This window comes from Phocoena phocoena, chromosome 13, assembly GCF_963924675.1.
Source record: "Phocoena phocoena chromosome 13, mPhoPho1.1, whole genome shotgun sequence".
Taxonomy (NCBI): domain Eukaryota; kingdom Metazoa; phylum Chordata; class Mammalia; order Artiodactyla; family Phocoenidae; genus Phocoena; species Phocoena phocoena.
Window position 1 is genome coordinate 79,594,721 of NC_089231.1, and position 22,830 is coordinate 79,617,550.

General features: G+C 47.7%; 1 protein-coding gene across 1 annotated transcript in view; it reads left to right on the forward strand.

Annotated features, from left to right (window-relative positions):
• The first annotated feature begins 935 nt into the window (after positions 1–935).
• The window catches only part of SUDS3 (SDS3 homolog, SIN3A corepressor complex component), a 39,064-nt gene continuing 17,169 nt past the window's right edge, over positions 936–22,830 (forward strand). Inside the window, exons 1-10 of the mRNA XM_065889868.1 lie at positions 936–1,077; positions 3,550–3,619; positions 6,170–6,225; positions 8,050–8,121; positions 10,204–10,223; positions 11,465–11,621; positions 20,033–20,128; positions 21,070–21,131; positions 21,293–21,314; positions 22,492–22,597. Of these exons, the coding sequence (XP_065745940.1) occupies positions 936–1,077; positions 3,550–3,619; positions 6,170–6,225; positions 8,050–8,121; positions 10,204–10,223; positions 11,465–11,621; positions 20,033–20,128; positions 21,070–21,131; positions 21,293–21,314; positions 22,492–22,597 (803 nt within the window). The remainder of the gene's footprint in view (positions 1,078–3,549; positions 3,620–6,169; positions 6,226–8,049; positions 8,122–10,203; positions 10,224–11,464; positions 11,622–20,032; positions 20,129–21,069; positions 21,132–21,292; positions 21,315–22,491; positions 22,598–22,830) is intronic.

Consider the following 22,830-nt stretch of genomic DNA (forward strand, 5'->3'; position numbering starts at 1 on the left):
ACGTGCAGGCTCAGTAGTTGTGGCTCACGGGCCCAGCCGCTCCACAGCATGTGGGATCTTCCGGGACCGGGGCACGAACCCGTGTCCCCTGCATTGGCAGGCAGACTCTCAACCACTGCGCCACCAGGGAAGCCCGACAACTCTTTTCTTATCTGTAAAGTCGGGATAATACCGTATTGAACAAACCTACACAAAAAGAAAGGACTCCCACAGACTGGGAAAATACAGTTATGCTGACCCCAGGATGGAATATTAGCATCCTCGTTTTTATTTTAGTTCTTAACAAAGCTCTCATCAGTCAGGGGAGGAGCCAGGCTCCTTTTCTTCGGGATGATTACACGAACTTTAAATGTCTAGGTTTCCCGACCTATAAATGGGATGGTTCATGTCGTTCACCTGTTGAAATTAAAGAGACCACCTCCACCTGCCAAGAGCCCTTCAAATCTTCTGCCTCCCAAGTCCCTTAAAAAAAAAAACACCTCTTTAGTTTTGGCTCCAGGCGGCGCCTAGCGGCTGTTTTCGGAAGTGGCCTCTGAGCTTCGGGGTCCTTGCCGCGGTTGGGCCTACCCAAGGATTTGCCTAACTCCAGAGAGCCTGTCTCCGCCTTTCTCCGCTACCCGTTGAGGATTTTAAAGACGGCGATGAAGGAGATGGGGTTAAGGCGAAGGGGGCGTCAGGCGGCCTCTCTACTCCCTCTAGGATAGCAGAGTCAGGCGGTCCTCGGGCAGCTCCCGACCCGGAAGTCGCCGCCGGCGCGAGGTCCCCGTTGCCGAGAGCGAGCGCGGGGCGGAGCTTGGCGAAGACAGGGAAGGGGTAGCTGTGGCTCCGGCTCTTCGAGTTGGCGGCTCCTTCGGGCGCTGCTACGCGGACGTGGAGTCCGCAGGGCGCGCGGCCGCGGATCCCGGGTGGCACGCTCAGCTGCGGGCAGAGGCGACATGAGTGCTGCGGGGCTGTTAGCTCCAGCTCCGGCCCCGGCTGGAGCGCCGCCGGCTCCGGAGTACTACCCCGAGGAGGACGAAGAGCTGGAGAGCGCCGAGGATGACGAGCGCAGCTGCCGGGGCCGCGAGTCGGATGAAGGTACGTTTTCCCGCGGGCCGGACAACCCCGGGCGGGGATGGGACAGCAATGAGAGGGGGTGGTGCTGCCTGGGAGAGGGGCGGGGCGACCTCTGGGGTTTGGGGGCGGCTAGAGGGGCCGCCGGGAGGAGCGCGGCTCCCAGAAGTTATCCCGACAGGTGCTGTGGAAGGCGAAGCCCTGAGGACGTTTTATTCCTACAGTTATGCGGAGAAGGGCCTTAAGAAGCTGTTATCTGAGCTGTAGGTCCCTTTAAGATTCTGCCCCTCTTCCCCCAGCTGTCTCTGAACCTCAGGTCTTCACTGGTTGGAATGAGAAAGCCATTCATTGGGTCCACGGAGTACTCCTCTCTATTTAGTTCCTGAGAGGCTCAGAGCAAAGCCCGGTTTAGCTTTCTAGTTACCAAGGTGCCTCTCTCCCCCTACCCCGGGGAAATGCTTAAGTCAGCCCTACTTTGGGCAGTGCGGGACAGGTTGGTTAAAAGTACGAGAGCTGGAACCAGGCAAATCGAATTAGGTGTAAATTTGGCTCACTGAACCCAGCTTAATATTAGACAATTTATAATACTTAGCTTTCCGAGCCCCAGTTTCGCCAACTGCAGTGAGGCTGTCAGTAGTACCTACTTACTAGCGTAGGTGCGAGAATAAAATGAGATACAGGCGTAAAGCATGTGGCTTGGTCCTTGGTCTAATACTCAGTTTTCACCATTGGGGAAACAGGCACGGGGTTGGGGGGCGGGAGATAGGGATTTGCTTAATGGTCCTCAGGTGTTGTGTTTTCAGTTCCACACTCTTTACATTATGATTACTGCCTCTGAGAGCCTGGCTTTTCAAACTGGGCTTTATAAGCTTGGTAAGTTTGAGGAACACTGGAATGGAGGAAGGAGCTGGCTGCAGGAGGAGAAAGATGAGGAAACACGAAAGGGCAAGAGAGAAGAAAAGAGGAGATAAAAAGAGACGAACATATGGGTGGACAAAATAGGGCCGTGGAATAAAACCTAGGCTAGCTGTTTGGAATCAGGAGTATGTTTTATTCATCTCAGTTCCCCAAGTGCCAAGTACTGTGGCTGGCTGGCACGTGACTGCTCTGGGTCGGCTTCTTCACTGAAGGAGGGGGAAAGGTAGGTGGAGGATTGAGTCTGCAACAACCTTTAAAAAGTCAGCTGTGGGCTTCCCTGGTGGCGCAGTGGTTGGGAGTCCGCCTGCCTATGCAGGGGACACGGGTTCGTGCCCCAGTCCGGGAAGATCCCACGTGCCGCGGAGCGGCTGGGCCCGTGAGCCATGGCCGCTGAGCCTGCGAGTCCGGAGCCTGTGCTCCACAATGGGAGAGGCCACAACAGTGAGAGGCCCGCGTACTGCAAAAAAAAAAAAAAAAAAAAAGTCATATGTATGTGAAGATACAAAATTGAAGAAATGAATTACAATCTGGTTAAACTACATTTGAAGACAAGGCTTAACCAGAGAATTTGAATGTGAATCACTTGTACTGTTTTTTAATGCCCACAAGGGGGAGTAGTGAAGCAAAAATTGATTTTTGTTCCCCCCCCTCAAGTAGGGCTGTTGAAGTTAGGTAGACACTCCAGCCATTTGCTTATTCTAAAAACAATGTTTACATAGAGAATGGACTTGAGGACACGGGGAGGGGGAAGGGTAAGCTGGGACGAAGTGAGAGAGTGGCATGGACATATATACACTACCAAATGTAAAATAGATAGCTAGTGGGAAGCAGCCGCATAGCACAGGGAGATCAGCTTGGTGATTTGTGACCACCTAGAGGGGTGGGATAGGGAGGGTGGGAGGGAGACACAAGAGGGAGGGGATATGGGGATATATGTATATGTGTAGCTGATTCACTTTGTTATACAGCAGAAAGTAACACAACATTTTAAAGCATTTATACTCCAATAAAGATGTTAAAAAAATTAAAAACAATGTTTAAAGTGTTCTGAAACAGTTTCTGTTTGATCTTCTTGTCTTGTTCCCTCTCCCTTTGAAAATATTTCGGTTATTAGAGTTCCTTTAACTGTTTTGGATTCTCCTTCGTATATATGATGTAAAATCCTTTAGGGGTTCAAACTGGCATTTACCAGAAGAGAATGTACATATTAGGTTGTTTAGGAGTAGTGAGCAGGGCTTGCTGCCTGTAGTTTTCCAGTCTTAACACCCACATATCCTTTAACTGAACTGCCAGCGTTGTTCCTTCTGAAGTCACAGCCTTGACTGTGACCACCTGTGTCTGATGCACTCTGTTCTCTGGCTGCACTTCAGATAAAGGCAGGCTCTTTGGATAAATCTGGCTGTGTACAAGTTGGAAATGGCGTTTTCTTTTCTGAAGTAATTAGATGTAATATTTTTCATTGATGGCCTGCATTGAGTCTAAATTCATTTTATAGAAGTTTGTGAAGTGTCACCGTGTCAGGTGATACCAACTCTACGAATTACGATTTTAACAAATCTTCCCTAATTTTTTACACAGACACTGAGGATGCTAGCGAAACTGACCTGGCAAAGCATGATGAAGAAGACTATGTAGAAATGAAGGAACAGTGAGTATGGTTTTTACATTTCTTCTTTGGAATACAGAATTGACAAGGGAATCTTTAATAGTGATTTCATATGTATGGTTTTCATGTAGTGCTTCCAAAGACCATGCATATGTGTGCAATTTCCCCCCTTTAAATTTGTCACATTTAATCACTCTTCCTGTGATAAGAATCTTTTGAGGGAAGGCTAGAAAGAATCTGGAGGGAAATGTTCCTGGGAAATAAGGCCATGTAACAGGAGAGAACCCTTGCCTTTTTTTTTTTTTTTTAATGTGAAGACCACTGCCCAGAGGGGGGAAATGGTGTTTCACAGCTCCTTGGTTCTTAGATGGGCGTGACCCCCCCTGAGCACTGACTACTAGCTGGACAGCGACGCCCGGAGAGCTCAGGGAGACCAGGATTGGAGAGCAGGGCTCCTGACTCCTCCAGTGCCCTTTCCCCTTACCCGCATCTGCACCCAGGCCTCCAGCAGAGCCACACCTCAGAGAAACTAAAACCACTCCCTCTAATCGGAAACTTATGGGCAAGACAGTGTAACAGAGATCTGATAAGTATGTGTGGAATGTATTTTGAGGATCTTGATTCTGTTTTTTAAATTCTTTACCATCAAACTGGATGATCCACATTCCTTTCCTTATAGAATGTTTTCCGTATACACGAATGTTTTGTGACCATCATCTGGATTCTGTCATCCTTTTCACGCTTTGGAGTCCAAAGGGGAAGCTCAGCTAGATCTGCCCAGTGCCAAATAAAGGATTGCTTTAATAATTGATGTGATTTTTCTCACAGCTTCAGCCCTGAAACTGTGCTAGCTTTTTATTTTACTTGTACTCTCTCCAGGCTTCTTACTGACTTACCTGGACCCATTTGAGATGTATTTTTACATACCTATTCTTTTTCCAAATCTGAATTTTGTTGTTGTTGTTTACTTCTTGAATCTGTTAATACTCTCTTTCAAAGACCGAGTGAGAATTCAAAGACGTAGTCTGGCACACTCACTGTGGTGGAAAATTAAATACGGAAAATTAAACACCATTTCCCCCCTCTGGCCAGTGGTCTTCACATTAAAAAAAAAAATTAAATATTGGGTTCCAAATACTGACCTCCTGTGTACAGCTTACTCATCCTTTCCCTCTCCTATACTTGGTGTGTTTAAGTGAGCGTACCCCTTAATATTTGATGGTGTAGAAAATAATTCTGATTAAAATTGAATGCTCTCTGTGATTCAAGATGAGCATTGAAAGCATCAGCATTCTCCCTAAAAGAATCAGGCCTTGAGACTTCCCTGGTGGTCCAGTGGTTAAGACTCTACTCTTCCAGTGCCGGGGACGCGGGTTCCATCCCTTATCAGGGAAATAAGATCCCACATGCTGGGCAACGCAGCCAAAACAAAAAACAAAAAAGGCCTTCCGTGTAATTCTCAGATTCTGCCTACTCTTCCTCAGCCTGTAGACAGACAGGTTGTGTTTGCAGCCCTTACTGGAATAATTGAGAGGCTGTTGTGCCAGTTACCTGTTGGACTGGTTGCAAGTCCTGTTTCTGTCACTGTGAAATTGGGGTTTTTTTTTTTTTGCGGTACGCGGGCCTCTCACTGTTGTGGCCTCTCCCGTTGCGGAGCACAGGCTCCGGACGCGCAGGCTCAGCGGCCATGGCTCATGGGCCCAGCTGCTCCGCGGCATGTGGGATCTTCCCAGACCAGGGCACGAACCCGTGTCCCCTGCATCGGCAGGCGGACTCTCAACCACTGTGCCACCAGGGAATCCCAGGGGGTGTTTTTCTGGTAGAAGCAAAAATATTGCTGAAACGTGACTGACGTGTGAAATCCACCATTCAAACAGACTTACTACGGTATATAATTGCCTATAATCCATTCAGCATGAGGGGGGTGAAAACATGCCAGGTTCTTTTGCTTTGTGTGTACTGTGTGTTCTTATCCTGCTGGGGCTGCAAATAAATCCTGCATTTTAACTTTTGTAACTGAATTGCTGTCATTTCTCTGATCATAGAAGTGTTTTTAAAAATGACGTGAAGGTTTATTAACGTAGTGCTTACACAGCAGTGCTATCCATATAGAAAAACGTGCTGGAGGCATAGTCTTACTTCTTTGGAACTTATGATCTGATTGTAGAGTTGATATGAGACCTGCATTTAACACTTTTTACGTTTTCGTTTTCGTGTGTATGTCACGCCTCTGAATCCCCAAGAAAATGGCTTCACACTTCCAGTCTTTCTGTGTGTGTTCTTGCCTAACTGTGTTTATCATTGTCATTTATTTATTTAAACTTGCATGTCTGATTCTCTAAAGGTGAGAGAACACCGGAGAATCTGCAAAGCTGGGATACCATTCAAACCACAGAATCCTTGTCCCTTTCTGATCCCTTTAGCTGTGGGCACATTTTAAACCACCAGCAGACTTTAGTTTTCTCTCTCCCTAAGGGACATTAATGACATTTCCATAAAAGCCCAGGTAATTTCTGCATGTAGATTATTATTGAATTGGGTATTGGATGTTTTTGTCTCTGAGTGTGGCTTTCCTTTTTTTTTTTTTTACAGGATGTATCAGGATAAATTGGCTTCTCTCAAGAGACAGTTGCAACAACTGCAAGAAGGTTGGTGTGTGATTTAATCCTTCTTTTCTAAACATACTTCCTAATATCACACACCTTTGAAATCTGGGTATTTCACTTCTCAGTGAAGTCGGAGTGATTTAAAATTTGGTCTGGCCGATTTTAGCAGTCAGTAAAGTGGCAGTTTTCAGACTTTTTTGAAATCTCGGTTAAGGCCTTCTGCAGAGCAAGAACTGGAAACCGCCATGGCCTAAAGCTGGCTGTTTTTAGGAGAGATGCTGTTACTAAGGATGAATATAATTGTACTGTTCTTTCTAAACGGAATGCTAACGAGCTGTGGGTCGTTCTCACCGTGTTTTCTCTTTTTACTTTGTAAACTACAAGTGGGTTGTGTCTTGTCCAAGGCTGTTTGCTGTCAGAGGCAGTTCAGCACTGGGTGAAGAGCACAGACTCTCCATTCCTGTCGCGGGCTTGAATCCCTCCTGCACTCCTTTCTAGAAATTTGACCTTGGGCATTTCACTGTCTCTTGCTTAATTTGTCTTCTAATCTGTGAAATGAAGAAACTAGAGGCAGGTGAGATTGTGTGTGAGGGGCGACCAGCACCGCTGGGCACCCGGTGACAGCCCAGCGTCGGTGGCTGCTGTCAGTAGCTCTTCGGCTTGCTTCTGTGGGGTCCCCGGCACTGAAACTGCTTCTCCATGAGGTACTTCCATTGCTTGGAGCAGCCCATCTTATATTGATTTCTCCTTCATAGTGAAACATGTTCCTGTGACTTGCAATCACACACCTTTGTTTTAGTTTTTCTTCCGATGGTAATGGAAGTATTGCCAGAGAAAGAAATACGTCCCACTCTAGCAGGTCTGTAAGGTGTGCCTGGCAGGGTTGAGTGGGGGATTTTGAAAAAGATACCATTAATATAGCCCACTGGGGACTTCCTTGGTGGCGCAGTGGTTAAGAATCCGCCTGCCAATGCAGGGGACACAGGTTCGAGCCCTGGTCCGGAAAGATCCCACATGCTGCGGAGCAGCTAAGCCGGTGCACCACAACTACTGAGCCTGCGCTCTAGATCCTACGAGCCACAACTACTGAGCCTGTGCTCCACAACAAGAGAAGCCACCACAATGCGAAACCTGTGCACCGCAACAAAGAGTAGTCCCTGCTCGCCGCAACTAGAGAAAGCCCGCGCACGGCAACGAAGACCCAACGCAGCCAAAAATAAATTAATTAATTAATAATAAAAAAATGTATATATAGCCCACTGAAGCATTGTCATCCAAAGACACTTCGCACGCTAACTGGGACCCTCATTATTAGTTGCTCAGGGAAGAGCCATTTGGTCAGATGCTGTACTGAGCTGTCCAGTAATGTCACTAGCCACACGCGGCTATTTAAATTTAATTAAATAAAATTAACAATTCAGTTCCTGGCTTGCACTAGCCCCATTTCACGTGCTCATAGCCACATGTGACTCGGGGCTGTCATACTGGACAGGGCAAAGTAGACCATTTCCACCGTTGCACAGCAAGTTCTACTGGATGGCATTGATCTAGACCTTACTGAGGGAGAGTGAGCTTTTTCCAGGAAAGGGAGGCCCACAGACCGAAACTGTAGCAGCGAGTGATGAGAGTCACTGGTGGATGGGTGCAGCTTTCTTCTACTCCTCACTTGCTAGAGAGTCTTAAAGCCACTGGTTGGGGTTTCTGCTCTGCATCTTGCTTGGGAACCAAGTTACCTCTACTCACGGGTGCCTTTCCATGGTGTGTGTTTTACTCTAATGTTATTTAAAACGTTCTGTGTCGGTGCTAGAAAACCAAAATGTAGAGCAGTTTGATCTTCATAGTAACTATTTTGTAAATCTCAATCAGGTACGTTACAGGAATATCAGAAGAGGATGAAAAAACTAGATCAGCAGTATAAAGAGAGGATACGAAATGCAGGTGAGGCCCTCTCTTAACTGGAAATAAATCCTCGTCAAATTTTCCTCCTTTGGCTGATCATCGATTGGGACGTAATGTGGCCAGAAGAGCCATTCTCCAAAACGTGTTTCAGCTATCCTGTTGTGGGGCGAGTTTGGGGGAAGAGAGACTCCAAAGCTGCACTTATGTAGGACTGCTCATCTTCTTCCCCAATGAGTGGCCTTAGGCTGCTGTCCTTTCACTTTCTGATCCATTGACTTTCCAGCTTTCTGTGGATGGAACCCTTCTTTGTTTCCTCCAGTGAGTAGATGCCCATGTCCATCAAGGCACAGAAAAGGAGCTGCAGGGAAGGTGGGCGATAGAGCTGCTGTGGCGACCCAGCACCCCTCTCCCTGCCCCTCTCTAAGTTCCTGAGGCATCTCCTCAGGCATCTTTAAAATCCTCAGCCTTCTTCCTGGAGCCCCTTTTCAGCAGGGAAAGGGGGTGGTGCTGTCGAGGCTGAGGCCCCAGGTTGAGGGCTTCCTCCCATCCCTTAAGGGCTTAAGCCTTTTAGCACGCTTCTGCTCTTGGAGCCTCAGTTTCCCCATTTGGAGAGAGCGCTGCTAATATCTCGTGGAACTGGTTTGAGATGTAAGGAGGGAAAGAAAATTGATGTGAGCCATTTCTTTTAAGCGAGAACTGCAGGGTGAGTGTTGATTTGTCTTTCTGAATTCTACTCTCAATCCTGTGCTCGGTGTCTTTCATAAACATCCCCACCACCCCTGCCCCCAGGTGAAAATGCAGAGGGGCTCCTGAATCAGTCACACCTTGAGCTTCAAAAAGCACATTCCGTGTGGAGCTGATCCACCTGCTCTTGTTGTGTCTGGCGTCTGGCTGCTTTGAAACAACCACCACCAGCTCCGAGAGTGCTACGTGTCGCTTGACTTGCTGGTGCAGAGGTGAAGTCTCCAAATGGCGCAGACTTCAGATATCTGGCCCGTTCACACGGGTACGGGTCTGCGGCAGTCAGGAGTGAGTGTGTTGGGCTGGGTGCACTTGGGCTCGTGTGCCTCACGCTTCCCGGTGCCAAGGTGATGAGGATTGTTGGGGGTTAGAAAATAGTGAGTGGCTGGTCCGTTTTCCTCAATTTTCTCATTCAACAGTTGATGGATGTCTAGATTCTTCATCTCGAGTTCTTGAAACTCAAGGTTTTATGTGTGACTGCATATGTGCGCTTTTATGGGGGGATGGATCCATAGGATCCTTCGGGTCTGCAAAGGAGACCACGGTTAGATGGGAACAGTACCCCCTGGAGTTACCGCTCCACCAACAGTCTTTGTGGACCGTTTGCAGCAGCTCAGATGTCACTCAGAAAAGAAGCCGTGGACCTGTTTGGTTCCACGTGCTCAGTGTGCACAGGACCTTAGAGTCGAGAGGTCGGGGAGCTGCTGAGTAAACAGGCGCTGATCTGCCGCACGGTGGGTGCTCAGTAAGCTGCTGATACCGGGCAGTGGATACTCTGAGGTGTCTGAGAGGGGCTTGGTGAGCGAAGGGGCCTCAGAAAAGGCCTCAAGGAGGAGGCTGCAGTAGTCTGAAACTCTGAGTTGCGGTCAGAGACCAGAGGACATCGCAGGTGGAGGCCTGGGTGTGAGCAGAGCCTCAGGAGGGCTCGGGACCTCTGCACTCTGAAAGCTTGGGGAATGCCCTTCCTCACCACGCAGAGCCCTGTGCGAGGGGCTTTAAAAATATCCATGTTGCCTCTGCTTCTGGAGTAACTGCATTACTCCTCCCTGCCCTGCAGGACTGCTGAGGGTGTGTACTGAGTGGAAGAAGGGCTAGCTTCTAGCTCTTACTGATTTCGCCAGGGCAGTTTGGTTCCTGCTCGCTTTCACCCTTGGGCAGAGCTGCCAGAGCGCATTCTGTTCAGGGTCAGATTTTTAACTAGACACGCATGCTTCTCGCATCCTACCCCTTCACATATATCAGCAGCTTACTGACAGAAACATTTTCTCCTTGCAGCCGTGTTTTCAGAAAGCAATTACTGCTTCTAAATGAATCCTAACGTCACTGTCTAGAAAGGTGGCATAGCCTGGTGAATCTAATTGCATGTTTTATCTCTTTCAGAACTCTTCCTGCAGCTGGAAGTAAGTACCACGGGTCTTCTGGGCTTGCAGGTTCATTCTGAGACTGGAATCTTGCTCTCCCAACCGATCCAATGGCCTTTCCTTCCATTACCACATAGACAGCTGGGAAGCCCCCCGGAAGCCTCCATCAGCGTTCTGTTTGACTAAAGGACATTTGGTCTCAGTTCAGAAATTCCATCTATTCGTTTGTTGGTTGGGCAGCTTCTGCTTATCACAGAGGGGCTAGGGGATACTCACACTTGACCGCTTTCTTGTCGACGCTTATCTCACGTTAAAGCCATTTGGGAGTATGTCTGAATTACAATGGCCTAATAGTTTGTTGTATTGGTCCTCAAAGCAGCCTGGTCTCTGAATTGGCTCCGTTTTACAGCTGAAACCCTGGTTGGGTCGGAAAGATGGATTAAGGTCTTTCACTCAGCAGACGTCTGAGTGCTGGTTGCATGTGAGGTGCGGTGCTACAGGCAGAGATGAGGGCTGGAATCTTGGGTAATGTGCTTGCTCCCGGGAGGCTGGTGTGTGTGTGTGGGGTGCGGTGGGGTCATAGTTTATCAAAGCTGCATTATGAGAGACGGTGTTAGGACTGAAGTCAGTGCAACACACACGGCCACAGCCCAGGGGGTCACAGGGTCCACAGCCGTAGCCCACCAGGAGCCCCCTTGTTCTTCACTTAATGCAACAGTGAGATTTGGAAAATGGATGCGTATGCATTTATTTTTCTCAGTATAATTTCAGGGTTTGGGTACCTCGGGGTTCAGACACCTAAGAAGTGATCCTGTCCTCTCATTGGCCTTCATCTTACTGTAAGCATCAAAAAAAAATAGAGTAACTCAGGCCGTCTTGACTTGGTATCCTGTAACTATTTTAAATATAGATATTTCATCTGGAATGTACTATTTTCTTCGAAATTGTGTCTTCAAGAGGGTTTATTTACTGTTTCTGAGAAACTTACATTCTGTTTTCACATACAATCCATAAAATATAAGATGTGGAAGAGAGGAAATAGATCTGAGTCACGAGTGAGGTGTGCACATAAAAACCAGAAGTGTGGTTCACTGTCACGCATTCGTTGGAAAACTTGCTCCCAGGCACCCTGTTTCTGAAAGTTGGTGTGTTGACCGCAGCTGTTTCTCTTCTTTCTAGTAAACGTATTTCCTCTGTGCTTGTGCACAGAGCCAGGCTTTGTGTTGGAGCCCTGGCTGCCAGGGTCATGTAGCCCCAGCCTGTGTTTCTCTTTTGCTCAGACTGAACAAGTGGAAAGAAATTACATCAAAGAAAAGAAGGCGGCAGTGAAGGAATTTGAAGACAAGAAGGTTGAGCTGAAAGAGAACCTGATTGCCGAGCTAGAAGAAAAGAAGAAAATGATTGAAAATGAAAAGCTAACGATGGAACTGACTGGAGGTATGAAAGCACCACAGAGCAGGGTCCTGGGAGACCCGAGGGGGACCCTGGGGGGAGGGCGGTGCTCCGGTGCTGACTCCTGTTGGTTCCTCAGCAGAACAGAGTGAGCTGAAAGGAGGGTGGGCTTTCATACGGTGGGTCAGAGTTCTAGCTCTGGCTTGTGTTGGCTGTGTGACTTCAGTCAAGCCACTTAACCCCTCTGAGCCAATTTCCCCTCTATAAAATGGGGCTGATCATATCTTATCTCACAAGACTGTGGTTAGAAATACGAGTGCCTAGTACAGGGCCCTGTACATAACAGACGCTGGGTAAATTAAAGGGTAGATCTTTAATAGTGACTGCAACTTCAGGCTTATGCTTTATTTAATGTAATTCCTGGGTCGACTGCCATTCCTATCTTGGTTATATTCACAAATTACCCTGGTCTCTCTGTGGTGGTAGGAATCCCTCTGCTTGTTTTTTTCGTTCTACCTTCATTATGGAAAAAGTATTGTCTCTCTTTGACCTGGGTGTGAGAACAGAGGCTTTGGCTGTGTCATCTGTGCTGTTAGATCCCTTCGCCCCAGGTGTTACTGTGAACATTTCAGAAAGAGTTGTTACCATTTCAGCTGGGAGAGCTAAACTGAACTGTTCTCTTGTAAAGGCAGGAAAGTTACGTTAGACTCGGAGCCAGTCCCTCCCTGGCCTTCTAGGATTCAGTCATCCGCATATGGGAACTCAGCAGGTTGTAGGCAAGTTTAAGGGAGAGGCAATATGGGCTGCCTCTTCTGTTGCCATATGTAGACCAACAATGCTGAGAAGGGTACAGGATGGGAATTGGCTTGAACTAGCTATTTTGGAACTTGGCAAAATTTCTTTCCATGAGCAGATATCACAAAGCACGTCAGTGGTGAATTTGTCACTTGGGTATGTAAGTGACATGCCTTCGGCACACCCCAAAAATTCACTCTTATAATCATGTTCAGAAGGTCCTGGGGTTCTAGCATGTCTGATTTTTGTCGGGGTCCTTAAGAAATACATCGTTGTTATGTAAGTCCTTGGGGCTGACTTTGAAACTAAAAGTAACAGTTAAGAGCTGTGTTTCCTCTTTGGTATTTCTGGTGCTGTTAGCTAACATGGACCTCCCATTGACACAAACTTCTAGCTCCAGTCCCCACGATGCACCGATGATCACGTGGCTGCGTCTAAAGTAGGGGTCTGACTCTTGAAAAATCTCTCTTCTGATACACGGTCCTCATTGAAAGACTTGGCAAAAGGAATGAATTCCTTGCAGACCACTGACAGTGGCTCAGAAATGTGTTTTGGTGAGAATGGATGCTGAAACAGCATCTTCAGAACAGCATCGTCTTATTCTTGTTGAAATTTTTTAAAATTAAACTGCAAGCACATTGGTACCTTGTCCGGTCCCAGTCGGTGTGCCTGTTTTCTGACCTGCACACCATCTTCTCCGACGGTGGCTCCGGCTGGCATTGACGCCTCATCGCTTTCCGTTAGAGCCACCAGATGCTCAGAGCCTTCATTAGGCTGGTGGGAAATATTGTCAGTTTATAGCTGCTCCCTTTCCATCTGCGGGGAAGGCTGTCATCACCTCACCTGTGATTTGGCAGCCTAATTATTGACAAGCGATAGACGTTGTTTGGCCAGGCAGTTTTACAGCTGGAATCTTAACAGGGACAGTAGGCATCCTCAGTGACTCGAGCGGCCAAACCTGCCAGGGTAGAAAAGACAAATAAATGCAGGGAAGTCATTTGTGATGCAGTAAAATAGATTACAGAAGTGCTTAAAGCTATAGCCATGGGCATTAAAGGTACCGATGTCCTTCCTCAAGCCGTTTGGTACCCTTGGTATGGAAAGCACTGCCAAGGTAATGATGGAGCGTCTAAAGAGAAGGCACTGGAGCTAGAAGGATAATGAGCGCTTCCCCAGATGGTGCTGTTACGGTGTCAACTTAAAGGTCTGGTTTCCTTCCTCTCACCGAGTGACTGATTTCACTTCTGTGGATTGATGCCCAGTATCAGTGTTGCCTAGCTCTGCCCAGAAAACATACTTCCTAAAATCTCCTTTTCCTATTCAACATGAAGATCTCTTGAAAAACAAAGTGGAGTATGAGGCCGATGAGAAGCTTAAACCAGATAACACATTGGAAACAGGCGTACCCAGTGACCTGCTCTGTCCAAACAGGATTTCCGCCTTTCCAGCCATCTGTGGGAATTGGTGGGACGTTCTCTTCACCGCCTGAACCACTGGTGGAGAACCTGGGACAGCTGGGTTGTGCAGGCAGAAAGGTGTACTGTCGGCAGAGGAACTGGGATGGATTATAGGTTGGTGATTCCCCCACCTTGAATGTGTGTGTGAGTCTGCCGGGGGTCTTGATAAAATGCAGATTCTGGTTCAGGGGGTCTGGGGTGGAGCCAGTGATCCTGCTTTTCTAACCACCTCTCCGGGGCTGGTGATGCTGTTGGTCAGACCACACTTGGAGTAGTGAGGTTATAGGTAGAATTACCTGAGGGTGACTTTTCTCTGCAGTTGAGGCCACGGTTCTCAGTAACCCCAGTAATCAACGAGAGCTTCATGAGTTTGAAAACGTGGGGCACTCTATCATTTTTAGTTCATGTGTCCTCTTACCTTATGCCAGCCACCTTTTCTCCTTTCTGCCAACCGCCTGACTAACTGCCACTTCATCTTTAAGTTCTTGCCTCACCAGGGGCATCTTTCAACCTTTAGGCCCCTGTGGAAGTTATTCATGACCTCAGTAAAGCCTGTGAGGTTCCTTTAGAAGATACTGGATTCAGGGGACTTCCCTGGTGGCGCGGTGGTTAAGAATCTGCCTGCCAGTGCGGGGACACGGGTTCGAGCCCTGGTGCAGGAAGATCTCACATGCCGCGGAGCAACGAATCCCATGAGCCCCGTGGGAGCGCTACTGAGCCTGCACTCTAAAGCCCACAAGCTGCAACTACTGAAGCCCGCGTGCCTGGAGCCTGTGCTCTGCAACAAGAGAAGCCACCGCAATGCGAAACCTGCACACCGCAACGAAGGGTAGCCCCTGCTCACTGCAACTAGAGAAAGCCCGCGCACAGCAACGAAGACCCAGTGCAGCCATAAATAAGTAAATAAATAGTTAAAAAAAAAAAGATGTTACTGGATTCATAGCGGGAGGCATGAGTAATGATAATATCAAATAGAAGCTCTGAGTGTTTACATCGAGCCAGGTATAATATAAAAATACTACAGCTGCTGCTGAAGGCTGACAGATGTGGTTGAATCCCAGCCCAGACGTGAACTTGGTTCTGTGGTGGAGTTTTGTCATTTGGCAAGGACACGATAGATCCCACTGTGGAGGTTTGGTGTAGAGGTGAGAGGAGATGGTGCCCCGAGTGGCTGGCACGCAGAGTGTGCACTAAGGGCTGGGGAAGCTGTGACCTCATTGAGGTCCTGAGACTCCTGTGATGACTTGGCGGGGCAGGAGTGCAGGAACGGAGCCATTTGCTCCAGTGCCCCAGTGAGGTGGTGCTTAAGCCAGACTTGGGCCCCAAGCGTGTTCTCTTAACCACCGCATTATACTGACTCTAAATCCTGTGGACTCATGTGGTCCAAGTGCTTCACAGAATGAGGTTGATAGGGAAGTCTCTGTCCTCGAGGAGCTCACGTCCTCATAGTTACAAGACTGAGACGGTTTCCATGCTTTCCCCAGTGTGAGGTAGTTTTGAGAGAGGGGGATCCTAAATAAATGAAGGTAAAGATGTGTCAAGCTGGTTTTCACTGATTGTAAAACATCAAGAGGCACCTGTGGTTATACAGGAGCAGATTCACCGGAACAGGTGCCCGTGAGCAGGAAGTCAAGGCGAGGAGAAGAGGCCCCGCACAAATGTCAGGGGAGGGAGGATGGAAGAGGGGACCTGGATTTGGGGTGGGATGGGCTTGTCCCCAAGACGTTCCATCTTGATGATGCTGTTGTGGAATCCAGGCCATTGAACGGGGTTGAGGATGCAGAGCGGTGGGCCTTGATCAGTTCACTCTTGAAATGCACCCCTGTGTTACGGGCAGCTGTGGCCTAATGGAAATTGGTCCCTTCGTTCCTACCCTGGTTTGGCCCCCGATGACCTAACCCTGATTTTTATCCACCGCCCCCACCCCACCCCCCACTTCAGGCCCCTGTTTGTGGTCACCATGCAGCCTGGATTTGTGATGTTGCCATTAGAGTAGGGTGTACTGGGGTTTGGCCTTCAGTCCAGCCCCGTGGCTCGCTGCCCCTGGTTTGGGGGTAATTGCCCATCGGCTGCAGTGTCGGCTCTGCTGAGGCTTTTCTGTCACATTCTTACTTAAAAGGATGTTCCTTTGAATCCCTGCAACTAATTTTTTTTTTTTCAGTAGCTAAACAAGTGTGAGTTTGTTTTCATGGTGCAAGTATGTTAAAGTGAAGCTTTTACTGCATCTGTGCCCTGTAGGCGGGTGGGCTATTGGAGTGAATGACTCTGCCTTGAGAAGTGCAGAGCCAAAAGCCAGCCAGTACCCCATAGTTGTGTGTTAAAAGGTAATTAGCGTTATCAGCCCTATGTCTCCATAGGGCTGTGGCTTAGTACTGCCTCATCCTGCGCTCCCATTTCTTAGCCAGCGGGCCCATCTGGAGAGCAGACCAGTAGGATTTACACGGTTCAAGGCCACATATACACAGTGGTGTGGAGGGGAGTTGTGCACCTGGTCTCATCGCTTGCTTGGTGTTTTCTGTCACGAATGCTCCCCTGCCTCTGGTTTAATTGTTGGACGTTCAGTTAGATTCTGCACATTTTATCCCCACTTATTCACAGGAAGCAAACCTAAAAATAGTCCTCTGGATTAGGGAGGCTTTCTGGTTGAAGCCAGTTGGAGATGCTTTGTGCTTGGTGCATGATGTCCGAGAGGAAGCTATTTCCTGCTGGAGTGCCTTCTCCAGGGTGGCCACACTCCAAGGTCTGAGTTTCAGTTCCAGAAGTTTGGTTTTTGTCAGTGCACCTAGATTGAGCCCTTGGGGCTCCTGGCCAAACTTCCAGGAAACAGATGTTAATAAACCCAGCCTGACATATATACAATGGAATATTACTTAGCCATAAAAAAATGAAATTGAGTTATTTGTAGTGAGGTGGATGGACCTAGAGTCTGTCATACAGAACGAAGTAAGTCAGAAAAACAAATACCGTATGCTAAGACATATATATGGATTCTAAACAAAGAAAAAGGTTCTAAAGAACCTAGGGGGCAGGACAGGAATAAAGACACATGTAGAGAATGGACTTGAGGACACGGGGAGGGGGAAGGGTAAGCTGGGACGAAGTGAGAGAGTGGCATAGACATATATACACTACCAAATGTAAAATAGATAGCTAGTGGGAAGCAGCCGCATAGCATAGGGAGATCGGCTCGGTGCTTTGTGACTGCCTAGAGGGGTGGGATAGGGAGGGTGGGAGGGAGACACAAGAGGGAGGAGATATGGGGATATATGTATATGTATAGCTGATTCACTTTGTTATAAAGCAGAAACTACCACACCATTATAAAGCAATTATACTCCAATAAAGATGTTAAAAATAAATAAAAAATAAACCCAGCCTGCCAGCCTGTTTCTTCTGGTGAGAAATAGGATTTCCAGGCCCACTCAAACCCAGGTGGTCAGCACATCCCATCTTTCTATGAAAAAATCGTCCGTAGAAGCCGACCATGCATACCTGGCTGGGATTGGAACAAAGTGAGTTAAGTAGGTAATCTTACTGTGTAGTTCCGGGCTGTGATACTTACATGTTGCTCTTCCCCTCGAATCACATCCTCCACCTGGACCCCTGGCCAGGACTGCTCCCTCCTCACTCACTCTCCTGGCTGGTGATGGGGGCGTGCTAATTAATTTTAGCGGCTTCTTCAGAGCACCTTCCTTGTGCTGAAGTAGTCTTTTGGGTAAACTGATTAGGTTATTACCGTGACTAGACCAATAATGTGGATGGATTTTCACCATCTCATGCGGAGAATTCGATTATGCTTTCTGCTTTGTGAGTGATGGAGTTATTTTTTTCTGAGTTTTTTGGCCATGGTCAGACCGGCTTTTTCCCAAATCCTTTCATCTCTACCTTTGCTTGCTTCCATCATGCATCTCCCACCCCCGGAGGGTAGGGCACACTTGGTGCCTTTTCTCTGGTGCTCTTTGGTCTTCCAAATTAGGTCTGAATGTTGCAAGCCTCACTGTTGACATTACTTTCCTTCAGGTGTATCACTTCTGTTCCAGCTGTTTGTGCCTTGACTTTTCAAAAAGATCTTTGTATGATTTTTTTCCTGGCTAACAACATGATAATAAAAACTAGCATTGATTGAACTCTTATTATGCCAGGCACTATGTTGGGGGCTTCACATGTACCATCTCATGTAATCTTCACAGCACCCTGCGAGGGAAGTGTTACTGATATTTCCAGTTTATGGATGAGGAAACTTGAGACGTAAGAGTATTTACACAGCCTACCTTATGTCACACAGCGGCCGCAGGGATACCCACCCACCCGGCCAGTAAGAAACTGGAGAAGGGTGGCATCTCAGCATAGGGTAAGAGGTGTCTTTTAGGGAGAAGGCCCCCCTTTCCCAGGGGTGGGTGCGTGTTTGTCCTCCTTCCGTCCCCACTTCTGAATACCTTTATGAATGTTCATTAGGTCACTGGTTCTGGTCACTTTACCTCCATTCCTAGGGGAGAAAAGTCAGTATTGCCCATTTCTCTTCTTAAGAGCAACATGCAGAAATGCCTTTTGACTTTGTTTGCACAAACCAAGGCCTCTCGGGTCTCGGGAGTTGCCGTGGTGGATGGGCTATGTTGAATTCCCTAAGGCTGTCCTGTCTGCTCTGCACATAGGATGCGTAGTCATGAATTAACTGCATCTCATCATCAGACTTGACCTCATCTAGTTGTTCTGCAGGAAAACCCGTGCAGCCAGCCCCTCCCGTGCGCCAGAACGATCGCTCGGCGTTGGGGTGGAATCCATGCATCTGCTGGGGGAATGTCCCAGATGCTGGCGGTTGGTGGTAGGGGTTTGTACAGATGCTCTGCTTACTGGGAAGGCGGCGTGACTCTGGGGAAGCCATCACAGCAGGGGCAGTGTTGAGCTGCTCTCCGAGGATGTTGTGTAGGAGTTTCTGTGCAGAAAAGAGGAGGGTAGGCGGAGGGCAGCACACACAGGCTTGAAGGCATAGAAAGTAAGGTGCCCTTGGGTAACAGAATAGCTGAAAGCTTGCTCCCGGGCTCTGTGTGAAGGAAGGAGAAGGGAGGGAGACCGGAAGGGAGACACGGCCTTTATTCTGTAGCCAATGGCGAGCCATTGAAACATTTCATAGAAAGAGTGATGTGCTAAATGATCCGGTTCATGTCTTCCGAAGATCCCTTTGAGGGAGACAGGGTGTGATGAGGGGATGGAGTTGAGAGGCGGTTCACAGGCAGAAGTGTCATTATCTGGTGGGTCTGATGTGTGGGTGAAGAAAGACAAGTCACAGATGACAGTTGGCTCTGGCCGGGAAGGGTGGGTCGTTGGGGAGATGACCTTGGGGCTTGAGACATGGGGAAGAAGTGGGTTCATGTGGAACCTGGAGGAGAGTGTGTGACGTCGTGGGGTGTGGGATGCCATGCAGCGGGGTGGGTGGGGCTGGAACTGGTGATGGGAAATTCACCGGGATCCAGGCTGAGAACTGACTGGACCCCGCAGAGCACCAGTGTCTAAGGAGCAGGCCAGCAAGAAGAACTCCAAGGAGGCAGAGCAGGAGAGAAGGAGAGATCTGTGTGGCCGCTGCAGGTGGCAGGCGGGGGGAAAAGTGTGTGGTGAGGGGTGAGTCGAGAAGGAAGAAAGGAGGCCTTTTTCAGGAGCCATCAGGGTATCAGTCTGGATAGTCAAGCAGTCACAAAAGGTTATAAAGTAAAATGAAAAGAGCCCAGGTTTGTAAATCTCATGTAAAAATGTTGGGCCTGAGGCCAGAGGCCTCTCAAAGGGCCTTTCATGCTGGTGGGCTCTGGTTTACCCACTCTCTGTGGGAACAGCGGGAATTAGAGACGACCCAAAGGTTCCTTCCGATCCCAAGAGCCTACTGCTCTGTGGCCTCTTGATTTGAGGGAGGGAGAGGAAAATTTCTAGGTTTCCAGGGAGCCGGAGAGATGCCAGCCGTGGCTGCAGTGGGAGGCTGCAGGGTGGGGCTGTGTCTCAGAGAGGGGTGTGCTGTTAGGTCAGCAGGTCTGAGTCTTCTGAGCACAGACCCCTCGAAAGTCTGATACGGTGTCTGACTCGGGCCATGTGTGGACCAGACGTCCCCGATAAAACACTTCTGATTGGGTGGCTCTGGGGCCGATATTCTTACACTGCGAATTCTTGCTGACTTCAGGTTGGAGTTGGATAGATTCACCCATTCCATTCTTGCCACAGATTCTATGGAAGTGAAACCCATCATGACCAGAAAGTTGCGGAGGCGACCAAATGATCCTGTCCCCATCCCAGACAAGAGACGAAAACCTGCTCCTGATATCCGTTGCATCAAGCCTTAATCACTTTTCTTCCTTTAGACTGTTGAATCCTTTGCTTTTCCATTCGATAGAATACACATGGCCGTGGTCCTTCAGAAATTGTCATGTTTGGCTGGAAAGCACATGTATTTATCCAGGAGGTAGGGGATGGCCATTTTATGATTGGAGTCCTCAATTGTTACTGCTTTGAGTGGGAGGAATTTATAGACAGCAGTTATTTGGAAAGGGACTCTGTGCTGGTTTTGACACTCACTGGGAGATTCATGTGCCTTAGATTTTCCCATCTGTGAAATGAGGACCATAATACTTGCCTCTCGTACTTCAGTCAGCTATGTCCCCCAAACAGTGGATTGCAAACTGTTGTTTAATTAAAGCAAAAGATCTCATTCGGACATCAAGAAGCCCCTTTAATCATAACAGTGGGAATGGGAAGGGGACACATGGGGGCGTGTTGTTTCCATCGTCTCGAGGAGATAATAAATAGCCATTTGTACAAAATGGTTTTGTTATTTGTCTGCCACGAGGAAGGGGCATAACTTCACGTTCCCTTCATCTTATCAACTGAGAATTGAAGCTGTTAGGCAAGATTAATCCTGTACCTGTGTGGAAGTCTCAGATCTTTGGAACAAAAGCACTTCACAGATTGAGGATGAAGTTCTTTACTGTGGCCTGGGCTCTCACTGTTGTTGTAGTTACCTATGGAGTCTCATTTCACCTTCTTACCATAGAAGTTTGTAAGATGGCGAGGGATGTGAATTCTTTTAGATACCTGGCTCCATGACATTTAGTAGGAAGATCAAAAAGTTCCAAGAGGCAACCTGTAGAAACATGGCGGAACAGACTCTCATTTTGTAGATTCTCAAACCCTGGCACCATTTTGTTTCTTTCTATTTGCTTGGCAGCCATCCTTTTCAGACACGTTCCTTTAACTCTGAACACCCCAGCTAAACTATTTGTTAACAGATGAACAGATCATGGAGGATCTGAGAACGTTAAATAAGGTACAGTTCGATTTTTTTGATTCATTTGAAAGCGTAGGCTTGATGTGGGTTTTCTGCTTTATTTTGTTCTCATTGCTACTTGTTAAATCACTTTTATACCTTTGACACCTTACGTTGTATCTGAAATGATTTTCTCTAAGATTTTTTTGTTCTTCTTACAGCTGAAGTCACCCAAGAGACCAGGTAAGTGCACGATGTTGCTGGCATTCGTGCAATCTTTTTATCATATTGTTGGAAAAGCATGCGAATACCTGACAGGGAGTTGTTGCAGTTTTCCAAAGCAAAATGTTCATCATTTGCCTAAGAGCAGTCATCATGAAAACTGGAGTGGACCTCGTGTGTACCCTCCCCTGATTTATTTATTTTTTAATCCTGCTATGTTAAAGTTACTTTGTCTTTTCCTTAGGATTTATTTTAAGAGAGACATTTCCTTCTTTGTAGGCATCAGGCATACGATTTAAGTGCACATGCATTTCTGAAAATGAAACCAGAAGGGTTTTGCAGTGTAAGTTGCTTTGTGGAGTTCAGTACGAGGCACGCTTACCCAGTGGCTTTTCGCAGCTGCTTCTGGTAACGGCCTCTTGGGCTGCTCCCAGTCCCAGCTTACAGAGGAGACCCGCCCAGTGTTCGGGGTGCTTCTGTTTAGAGCAGCACTTAAAGGTTGTTGCTAGGCTGCAAAATAGAATTCTGAACTGACAAGGCTTTTTTTTTTTTTTTTTTTTGGTTTTAAGCGCTGCGATTACTTACACATCCCTCTACCAGCCAAGTCTTGTGAAAGAAAACAAGATTCTTCTCGCTCTAGATAATTACCTTCTGAGCTGCCATGGTCCACAGAGATGTCCTGAGTTTCTGAAGGCCTGGTGGGGAGGGGGTTTTGTGAGTGTGTGAATTTAGATGATTTGAACTCACTGCAGTTATCAGCAGTGTGTTAGCTTGACTCCATACATGCCCAGTAACCTGCCCTGCTTTGTAATAAATATTTCTAGAAATGATTCCATTTTTATAAATTTAAAGAGATTTTTCTAGTTCTTGCCATTGGAGCTTCTGATGGTCAGTGTTGCTACAGTCCTACTCTGAGTCACCTTGGGCAAACCCCTTAGCCTGTCCGAGCCTGAGGTTTCAGTTTCCCTTCTGTGTGGTGAGGTTTCTCTTTGCCTTACCTTCCTCACAGAGTTGCTTGAAGGATTCAGTTAGATGTGATGTACAAGAATTTTGTTGAATTCCCATTTATTACAGCTGTAAGGACTTGATCATGATTGTTTCCCCCGTTTTAATAGCATTTCAGTGAAAGCATGTTAGCTGGTGGACTCTCATGCTCATGCCACACTTAGTCATTGAAATATCTCTTTGGTTCCTCCAGCATCCCCATCCTCTCCTGAACACTTGCCCGCCACACCTGCAGAGTCTCCAGCCCAGAGGTTTGAAGCTCGGATAGAAGATGGCAAACTGTACTATGATAAAAGATGGTATGTATGTTCTTGGTAAACACAGATTACTCGTTAGAATCTCAAAAGAACCATTTGGAAATAGGGCTGGGGCTGTCTATAGTTGTTATTTCAGAGCGTGGCTGCTGCTTAACTAAAGGTAGAGGAGCGTTTAGAAGTTGTCAGGAGTCTTGGATCCATACGGCTTTTTAGCTCTCTGAAAGCAGTGCTTCCCCAAAACGTGCTCTTCTAGTAGTGGCCCCCCTTCTCTCTCC